At 45.6% G+C, this 10,725-nt stretch overlaps 1 protein-coding gene across 1 annotated transcript in view; it reads right to left on the bottom strand.

Annotated features, from left to right (window-relative positions):
• Nucleotides 1-4,023: 4,023 nt before the first annotated feature.
• The window catches only part of LOC107124360 (centromere protein S-like), a 19,651-nt gene continuing 12,949 nt past the window's right edge, over nucleotides 4,024-10,725 (bottom strand). The window contains exons 4-5 of the mRNA XM_015427821.1: nucleotides 8,014-8,080; nucleotides 4,024-4,544 (exon numbers count right to left, since the gene is read on the bottom strand). Coding sequence (XP_015283307.1) covers nucleotides 4,401-4,544; nucleotides 8,014-8,080 — 211 coding nt within the window. The 3' untranslated portion in view covers nucleotides 4,024-4,400. The remainder of the gene's footprint in view (nucleotides 4,545-8,013; nucleotides 8,081-10,725) is intronic.

The raw sequence follows: 10,725 nt of genomic DNA on the forward strand, positions 1-10,725 counted from the left end.
GCAAAGGATGCCATGGGGCTCTCCTCTGCTGCCAGAGACAGAGACACCCGCTTGGCAAGTTATATTTTGTACTTTTGGGAGGAGGGGGGGCATACACTTCCCAACTTAATAAGTTGGTGTTTGTTTTTTTTAGTAAAGCCATCGTCAATACCCTTCCTCCGCCTCTACTCTCCCCCCCTCTCCGAGCTCAAGCAATGACGCACAAACCAGAGAGCAATTACGTCCCCAAATTGTGCATTTTGTGTGGATTTAACCCTTAATTAGAGCCTCTGGGTGTTGTTGCCATTAAAGTACATTTACTGTTAATTTAGGCTGTGTTTGCATTTTTATTTGCTAAAAAAAACCACCCCAACCGAACCTCATTTCCTCACCATTATTCCCACAATGATTAGGGCCGCTTTGAGCACAAAATAGAGTGATTTAGCAACAGATGATTCACAATGGTGGATTTTTATGGATGCGTTGAAGGCAGGGAAGGAAGGCTGCCTGCTGCTAACAAGAGAGAAAGATGCCCAACGGCCTCAAGATAAAACCAGAATGAGCTTTTTATGGCAGCAACAAAGTTTAGAAGTTCTCCGCATCCTCCCCAGTCTTAACAGCATAGCAAAGGGATAGATGTTCAACCACAAACATTCCCAGACAGCAGAACTAAGTTCAAGCTACCAGGCTACAAGTAAAAGGTGTTTAGGCTGGGCCCAATGCTCCCTTCTCAGGTGTGGAGCCATGTGAGCAAAAATTTGACTCTGTGAGCGGCTGGCATTACACTTGTGAGTGAGCGATTTGGCTGCTGCCCTCCTTCCTGCGCTAAGACAAAAAAATGTGTGAGCCGGAGGCTGAAAAACTGTGAGCTAGCTCACACTAACTTAGCTTAGAGGGAACACTGGCTGGACCCCAGTTTCTGAACAAAGGCAAAATTCAGGCAATGTGTCCCCTTGATAAACACTTCGCTATTTGGTGGGAGAAGGCAGGAGTCAAGATGGCTGAATCCTTCATCTCCATACAGGCACCGTGGAGAGGGTTGGCTAGAACTAAGATTCGTGCCTGAAGGACGGGTGAAGCACCAATTCCTCCACAAACTTCCCTGAAAGTTATTGACAGGCTATTACGGAAAGGGCAGAACTGGTTCTTTCCCTCTTCTGGCATTAACAGGTTTACCATTCAGAGATGCCCTCCCATCCTAGATACGGGGGGTGTATGCAACAAGGCAGGCACCTGCATAGCCTCCCTTTCTATCTTCCGTCAGAGCCAGGCTATTATAAAGTCCTAAAATTTCTTCCTCCTAAGATCTCACAAACCCAGCTTTGATGCAGCCCCGGCTCTGTTCTACTGCCTCTTTCTTGCTGGCCTTTCTCTTCCATCACTTCTGTCTTCTTCTGTCACATCGAACGTCTCAGGCTAAAGGCCGTCTCCTTCCTTTATCCTTACATCACCATCACCTCAGTTTCTCCATCCTTCTCTTCCCACAGGCCTTCATTTACACAGCTCTCTGTATCTGTTTCTCACGTGTCTGCAAAGATGGAGCCAGTTTGGTGCAGTGGTGAGGAGCGCGGACTCTAATCTGGAAGAACCGGGTTTGGTTCCCCACTCCTCCACATGCAGCTGCTGGTGTAACCTTGGGCCAGTCACAGTTCTCAGAGCTGTTCTCTCAGGAGCAGTCCTTCAAAGAGCTCTCTCGGCCCCACCTACCTCCCAGGGTGTCTGTTGTGGGGAGGAGAAAGGAAAGGAGGTTGTAAGCCGCTCTGAGACTCCTTTGGGTAGTGAAGGGCGGGGTATAAATCCAATCTCTGCTCTTCTCTTCTTCATCATTAAGGCTTCCGATATCTTGCCACAGTCCCCCGTCCTACTTAACTCTTTGGAAGCAGACCAGCTATCTGACACCGGGGCTCTGGTTTCCCACTCCCACTTCTGGGACTTGTGCCAAGTTATCTGGAGAATCCTCCTTTTCTGTCAGTCTCTTAGCACCCACTTCACGGGCAAGGCCCCTCTAGAAAAGTACATCAGTTAGGGATCAAAAAGCCACCCTTAAACTCAGTTCAGTGAGCAAGGAGGCTTTAGGCTGGTTCTTAACTTGAACAGCATCATCCCCGGGCGGCTACATGGCAAACGGCTTTGAAACGGAGGGCAGGGTCATGAGCAGTTTGTGCAGTGGGGGAAGGGAAGCCACTCTCAACGGAGATAACGTCAAAAATTCCACTGGGTGAGTGGAAACGAAAGCCTAGCCACCATTCTGGATCTCAGCCACCTTCATCAGCAGAATCTTTCCCTTCTGCTACCAGTTAAGCAGTCCTCAGCCTGTCTTTGCCAATCCATTATCCAACCCCTCCTTTCCTTTATATTCTCTCTAATTTAAGTTTGACAGTTTGGAGACGGCTCTCCAACGACGGCTGAGGGGTGACATGATTGAGGTTTATAAGATTATGCATGGGATAGAGCAGGTAGAGAAAGAGGTACTTTTCTCCCTTTCTCACAATAGAAGAACTCGTGGGCACTCCATGAAATTGCTGAGCAGTTGGGTTAGAACGGATAAAAGGAAGTCCTTCTTCACCCAAAGAGTAATTAACACTTGGAATTCACTGCCACAGGAGGTGGTGGCGGCTACAAGCATGGGCGGCTTCAAGAGGGAATTAGACACAGAGTGTTGGACTGGATGGGCCACTGGCCTGATCCAACACTGGCTTCTCTTATGTTCCTACGTCTGGAGCGGTGATGCTGTGTATTCTTGATGCTTGGGGGGGGGGGCAAGACTGGGAGGGCTTCTGGAGTTCTGGCCCCACTGGTGGGACCTCCTGAGGGCACCTGGTATTTTTGGCCACTGTGTGACAGTGTTGGACTGGATGGGCCATTGGCCTGATCCAGCATTGGCTTCTCTTATGTTCTTATGAGATGATGTGATCCAGGCCTTGCATGCACCCGGTGGCGTACAGAGAGCTAAATAAAATGTAAGGGTTTGGGTTTTTTTGTAATTCATAGCAAACTGGATACACACTCTCAGCATATCTGTAAAGAGACATGTCCCGAAGAGTAGGATGGGGTGGCTTTCTGCCCTCCAAGCTAAGGTTTATCATACCAGCACCATTAGCCATCCAGCAAAGAAGTACTTAGTTTTGCTTAACTGGCTGTCTTCTACCATGAAGTTTTCTACCTGACATCTCCTACTTCTTATTTCCGCTGGCTCCTTGTTGGTTTTTTAAGATAGTGTTACTGTTTTAGGGCTGCTGCCATTATGGATAGCCTTTTAGATCTGTACGTTTTGTCTGCATCATAGTGCTTTTGATAGTTTTATTCTGAAGAAGAGTGGTGACTCACAAAAACTCCTGCCCTGCCACAAATTTTGTTAGTCTTTAAGGTGCTCCTTGGAGTCTTGCTCTTTTTTGCTGCTACAGACAGACTAACATGGCAACCCATCTTGATCTAGTTTTATTCTGTTCAGCTATTATGCTGTTGGCTTTTTGGATATTTTTACTGTATTTACTTACCATCATTAAGTCACCTCAAGCGTTTCTTAAATGATGACGAAAATTCCCGGGACGAGATGAAAAATTGTATCTTACTGGTTCTCCTTATAGATGAATCATATCAGACTATGGAGAAGGCTGCAAAACATTATACTAAAGCAAGATCTTTCCGAGCTTCATTGGAGAAACAGAATGGACACTGCAATTTTTAAATGTTGACATTGTAACTAGTACTCTTAGTACATAAATTTGAAGTACTGCATTTTCGATTTTAATGTCTATTGTGTTTATTTCTGCAGGTCATTGATTGTAATAATAAATCAATCGATCATAAATGAAGAAATAGTGATCTAAATGTTATAAAGAAAGCGTGTGTAGACGTGACCAGTGTTCCCTCTAAGCTGAGTTAGTGTGGGCTAGCTCACAGTTTTTTAAGCCTCCGGCTCACACATTTTTGTCTTAGCTCAGGAAGGACGGCTCCAGAGCAAACTAATTTATGCAGTAGCCAAATCACCTGCTCACAACTTTAATTGCCAGTAGCTCACAAAGTAGAATTTTTGCTCACAGGACTCCACAGCTTAGAAGGAACATTGGACGTGACCACCACTCCTTTAAGAATAACAAGTGTTGTTTCAGCCTGAACAAATAAATTCTGTTTAATTACCGACAGTTTCCCACTGGGAAATCCAAAAATGTAAACGCTGTATACCTTTTCCATTTACAAAGATATCTCTTTCCCGAATTCTGTAAAGTATCCGTTTCTCACATGGGTTTTCAAAGATGGAACCAACACCCCCATTATAGTTGCACTTTTTAAAGAGTAACCACAATGAGACCTGTTCAAAGGCAAGCAGGCGCTGGAACACTGTATGGCAATATCAGCTCTTTGCTGCTGTTTGACAAAAGACAGACACAGTCCTGAGACGGCCAGAGGGAAAAAAGGAATCAGGCCATGTTGGAGTCTTCACTGTCAGCTGCGGCAGGTCCCACGTGCTCATCAGAGGTTCTGCTGGATGTCTTTTTTTTCTTTGCCTTTTCTTCAGTTTTTTTCAAAGTCAGCTCTTCACTTTTCTGTGTGATGTACTTCAGCTGGAAACAGAAAAAGCCCTTATAATTCCCAGGATCAACCATTCAACCAGCTTAAAAAAGCAACTCTGCCTCTCCCCAAAGGGAGGGGATGTGGTGTCAAACAATGAATGATTAAGACTGTATGAAACCAAGGCTAGGAAGACGGGGATTTTTTGATCATGTCAACAGGTGACTTGTAAACAGAAATAAGGTTTTCAATGGAATTTTTAAAAAGAAAAATACAACAGAAGATAAGCAAATCACATTCAGTCACATAAGGAACCAAGCAGCATCAGAAATGTGAAAGCCACTGCACAATGTCCTCTGAAATATATATATTTTAAAGTCCTAACACAATGTTGAAAGGCTGTGGCTGTAGATCAAGGATATAAAATTCCAACAGTATAAATTATTCTGGGGAGCAACAGAAGATGCTGGTGGGGTATAACAACAACATTTTTCTTGTAATCGAGCATCTTGAGTGTCCCAAACAGATGTGTGGGTGTGGAAGGGAATATTTGGTTGGTTGTCAGAAGCAGTGAAGGTAAAGAAAGGAGGGGCAAGGAAACTTTATGGCAGAAGATGGTTTCAGAGTTCCAGCACTATGACGAAGAAGGACTGATCCACAAGTCCACCTGCCTCATCTGTCAATACAGAGCTGCAGTAATTCTCAGATTACAGGTAGTTTCATCTGGATAGAGGCATCCTTACAGAATCCTGAGCGTTTAAAGGGCTCCAGTGGGGCTGTGGCTCAAGAGCCTCTGCTTGGCATGCAGAAAGTCCCAGGTTCAAACCACGGCATCTCCAGTTTAAAAGGACTAAGTAGGAAGTGATGGGAAAGACTGGAGACCCTGGAGAGGCACTGCCAGACTCCAACAATACTGACCTTGATGGACCAATGCTCTGATTCAGTATTAGAGAGTCTGATCTCCACTTGGTTTCCTTTGCAAACACGATCAGATTCAAGTCTAGCATCTTAAATGTTCTTTATACCAAGTACTGATGGTTATAGACACAACATGGCAGATTCCAGTGCAACCCCCGGGGTTCTTTTGCTTGTTCTGCCTTGACTCCCCTATTAGAGTGACGCTAATAATAAATGTGTATAAAAAGGGGGGGGGGGGCTATTAACCAGCACAGCTGCAGTCTCAAATCGTAGACGGGAGCAACCGTCTTGTTTCTTCCTGACAAGACGTTCCATGCCCAATTAAGCTACGCCGCAGCTGTTCGCTCAAGGACGCGCAATTCGACTGCACCCTTTACCCACAATTTGTTCCAAGACAGCAACATATTGCTCAGACGGCAGCTGGAAGGAGAAACATCCCCACATTAGGTTAAAATTAGAAGCCGTGCTATCTGAGGCGGGGGACGGGGGGACGGGACCTGACTCAAATTTTGGTGTTATTTTTACAAAGAAACAGCTACATGCCTAGCCTCATGGGCAAACAACAGGCCAAAACCTACCCTGGAAGCACTGCCATCAACAACCATGCCAATGCGCCAGCGTGGTGTAGTAGTTAGAGTGTCAGACTAGTCACTGAAAAACCCATGGAAGCTTACTGGGTAGGCCAGGGTAGCCCAATCCCATCAAAACGTGGAAGCTAAGCAGGGTTGGCCTTGGCTAGTATTTGGAAGGGCGACCTCCAAGGAATACCAAGGTCGTAATGCAGAGGCAGGCAATGGCAAACCACTCCTTCCCTTAAAAACACTTCTAGCTTGCCATCTAGTGGTGCATAATGCTAAAGGAGCTAGAACTTCTGGCTGCCAGGCAATCTTAGGATCTCCTGGTTATACTACAAACACTGCCGTACAACAATTACTGAATAAGAGAAGCCATATTGGAGAAGTCTGTGTCACACAGTGGCCAAAACCCAGGGGCCATCAGGAGGTCCACCATCAGGTCCAGAACTCCAGAAGCTTACTGGGTAGGCCAGGCTAGCCCAACCCCATCAAATCTTGGAAGCTAAGCAAGGCTGGCCTTGGCTAGTATTTGGAAGGACGACCTCCAAGGAATACCAGGGTCGTGACACAGAGGCAGGCCAAATGGCAAACCACCTCTGAAATGCCTCTTGCCTTAAAAACGAGTCTAGCTCGCCACCTAGTGGTGCATAATGCTAAAGAGCTAGAACTTCTGGCTGCCAGCACACTCTTAAGACCTCCTGACTGTTCTACAAACAATGCCGTATGATAAATAAATAATTAATTAATTACTGGTTAACCTTGAACCAGCCACAGGATCTCAGACTAACCTACCTCACTGGGTTGTTTCAAGAATTAAATGGCAGAGAAGGGAATTATATAACCCACCTTAGGTCCCTGTTGAGGATAAAGGTGAAGTATAAATGAAGTAAATAAATCATGAATAGAACAAAATGCAGGCCAGAAACAGACACTGCAGGAGATGCACGGCTGCAGCGGAAAACAGCAGCTCTGCATTCCCTTTATTTATTTAAGATTATTTATATCGTACCCTTTCATCCACAAAATGGGCCTCCAGAGTAGAGTACAACACTTTAGACATGCAGGAAACTATCATTCCGATAAAACCACCCACTAACGCCCAGCCCCGGGAAAAGAGCAGCATTGAAACCAACACATTAACATAATCGGCTTAAGACCGCCTGTCTGTTCACCAGCATACATTAAAAACCAGCACCCAGCAAAACCACCACGGAGTTTTGGAACGAACCTCATAGGACAGCACGACCTGCACAAACCCTGGCAAAAAAAAAAATCATCTCTCTCGAGCCTTTGGCAGAACACTGCCAAAGACAGGACAAGATCCAGTCGTCTTAGGGAAGAAACTCCAAAGCCACAGCCTTGACAAGGGGAAGGTCCCCACCAATGCTCCCTCTAAGCTGTGGAGTCTTGTGAGCAAAAATTGTACTTTGTGGGCTACTGGCATTAAAGCTGTGAGTGAGCGATTTGGCTACTGCATACATTACTTGGCTCTGGAACCCTCTGTCCTGAGCTAAGACAAAAATGTGTGAGCCGGAGGCTAAAAAACTGTGAGCTAGCTCACACTACCTCAGCTTAGAGGGAACACTGGTCCTCACCCTAGTGGCTTCCCAGAGGACATGTGGCTGATTGCAAGCACTGCTCCTTCAGTAACTCCCAGTGATCCGAGAGGCTGAATGTGGCAATTGGGTGCACTAACCAAGGACATCAAAGACACCGAGAAACTCCTGTGTCAGAATGCCACAAGGATGCCAGAACACATTCATTGATTTACATCTGTTCACACAGTTTCATGGCTATGTTCTTGCAGCCAGCATGAATACTGCACCGGTGTGCATCACTTTGCTTCAGAGAAGGATGACAACATTACAGAAGCAAAGTGAGAAAAGCAGCGGGCATGTAAGGCATCTAAAGGCAGCGTTTGTTCTCGCTAGACTGTTATCAAATCCCAAGCAGAAAAAACAAATGAAGTAGGAGCTGATGTTCATTCATTTAGAAATAACATAGTAAGAAAGCAAGGCTCTAATCTCACCAATGAGTTGCTTCTTCTAGACAGAAGTTTAACATCTTCGGGTTTAATTGTTATTCGTTTGGCATGTCTGTGTGAAGAAAGAAGGGAAAATACAGATAATTATCAGAACACGAAATGCTTACAGGAATGTTTACTAGCAGAAGAGGTGCTTCTACTGATGACAAAACTACAGAAGAAATAGACAGCACAGTTTTAGGCTGTGTTTTTAAGGGCAGCAAAGGTTTGTCAGCCTTGACACAGCAGTTTTGGAGTCACTGTTAAGCAGGTTCCAAGTCGTTACACCAGGCTGTGGGCTTGAAAAGAGGCCTGCAGAACACCCTCTTCTCATAGCTATATTCCACCGTGGTCCCTGCACATCCAGCCCACCCACAACTCTCACTGGCATCTCTTGGCCCCCAAAGCTCCCCAGTGACTTCCCAGATTTTGCCTGGGCAATATGTCAACGGCAAACTGAGATCCGGGCTCTCAATTCCTTCTCCTGTTATTTTTGACCCTTTAAGCCTGGTGGGTCACCTTGAGGACTCTGGGGCACTTTACCAGTTCTGTGGCGCACTGACCACGCACTTGCCAGCCACTTCCGGAAACAGCCGGTGCCCTCTCTGAACTGGCCTTCACTGGCCACGGCCAAGTCTGAACTGGACTCGGTCTCCCCGAGAGTACTTTGTCTTCCTGCCTCGGCAACCTGCTTCTTCACTCCAGATCTTCCCACGACCATTGAGATCCTACTGTGCTCAGAAGGAAGGCTGAATCCGCCACTGCCACACGCCTTCCTCCCAAGACTAAAGACAGGGCTGTGTGTCCCTCAAATAAGGGAGGGAGGGAGGGAGAAAGAAAGAAAGGGAGAAAGAAAGGGAGAAAGGGAGAAAGAAAGAAAGAAAGAAAGAAAGAAAGAAAGAAAGAAAGAAAGAAAGAAAGAAAGAAAGAAAGAAAGAAAGAAAGAAAGAGAGAGAGAAAGAGAGAAAGGGAGAAAGGGAGAAAGAGAGAGAGAGGAAGGAAGGAAGGAAGGGAGAGAGGAAGAAAGGAAGGAAGGGAGAGAGGAAGGAAGGAAGGAAGGAAGGAAGGAAGGAAGGAAGGAAGGCGGGAGGGAGAAAGGAAGGAAGGAGGGAGGGAGAAAGGAAGGAAGAAAGAAAAGAAAGAAAAAGGAAGGAAGGAAGGAGGGAGAAAGGAAGGAAGGAATCTCCTTGCAGGTAGAAAACTAGCATGTCAAGAAACTAGTAAATGTTATCATTCCCTTGCATGCTTGTATTCTATCTGTATAGAGGGTGTTTTTTTTTAAGTGAGGAAACAGGCAAACAATGAGAGCACACAAAGATTTCACAGAATGAATAAGTGGCTGGATCGAATTGCCCTTTAAGTCTGTTTTAACTCCTATGTTAAAAAACGAAAAGTTAACATGACTACCACATCTTCTACCTGCACTTTCCAAAGCTTCTTCAGACATTTAAAAGCAGTGATAAAGGAAGCTTTGGGGGAGGGTGTGTGTGTCCCTCAACAAACCCTACAAATGAATCCGGAAAAAAACAAAGCTGGCTGAGAGATCTCACTGCCACAGACCAGGTGCTTTGTGAGTCATTCCAGTCCCACTTGATTTACCCAGTCACATGTCTGCTCGTTATATAAAGGCACTGATTTAGAGCTGCAATTTGCAACAAGTGAGGTGACCTCCGATGACCCAAAAGAATGAATACTCAGGCAGGACAGGACAAGCTGCCACTGGTGGCAGAGGAAGTGTAATCAGGATTGGTAAAGTGCCCAAAACAGTAAACAATCGACTAGCTGCTGTTGGAAACTGAAAGGTGGACTAGAGAGGGATGCTCAGGCTGGTCCTGCAGGACTCTTTGGGCTTCTGCACAGCAGGCGAGGAGAGGCAACTGTGTGAAGGGGGACGGCGAGACAAGCAGCAGCAACGTCAGTAGCAAAGGTTAAGATGCGAGGTGGAGCCTGGAAAGTGGTGTGAACAAGCTGGAACACTGTTGGAAGACTGAAGAATTTCACAAATACTTCTAATACATAAGAGGATGACATTACCGAAGTCTAAGGCAGGCTTTGCCACCGGGAAACTGAAAACCACCCAAAGGGGTACAGAGACCTCATACCAAGACGAAGCAGGTTTCTGATCAGCCAGGTGGCTGGCTTTCTCGCTTACCATATCATAACAACATACTTGACTTTGACAAGCCGTTATTGGCATACAACAGGAGAGCAGGTTAAATATAGATTGGAAAATACAAATCAATATAGGGTAAACTTGGAGCTACGGTGCAGGAAAACAGCATAAAAACAGAAAAACCTAGTGGTTACTTATCAGAATGTATAGCCATAGCACTAAGAAGAAACCTTGCTACTATTTCTGTTATTTCCGTATCTGGATTATCAAGTAAAAACAGAACCTTAAAATCGTCAGGAATCTCTGGGAATTGAGCTAATATAGGGTACAGAAGATCCTGGCGGGGCACCAAATAAAAGGGACATTGAAGGAGAACATGGGGGACAGTTTCAACACAGTCCTTCCTACGAGGACAGCACCTGCTGGAGTAAGGGATCCCCTGGAATCTGCCAGAGAGAAGAGCAAAAGGAAGAACATTAAATCTGGCCAAGGAGATGGCTCTGCCCAAATTTGGAGCTATAAGTTGATAAAGATATACAGCTCGAAGGTTTGCATTTGGAGCAACATACAATGATTCTAATTTAATAGAGCTAGACATCAGGAAG

The sequence above is a fragment of the Gekko japonicus genome, unplaced genomic scaffold, assembly GCF_001447785.1.
Source record: "Gekko japonicus isolate JY-2015 unplaced genomic scaffold, Gekko_japonicus_V1.1 scaffold586, whole genome shotgun sequence".
Taxonomy (NCBI): domain Eukaryota; kingdom Metazoa; phylum Chordata; class Lepidosauria; order Squamata; family Gekkonidae; genus Gekko; species Gekko japonicus.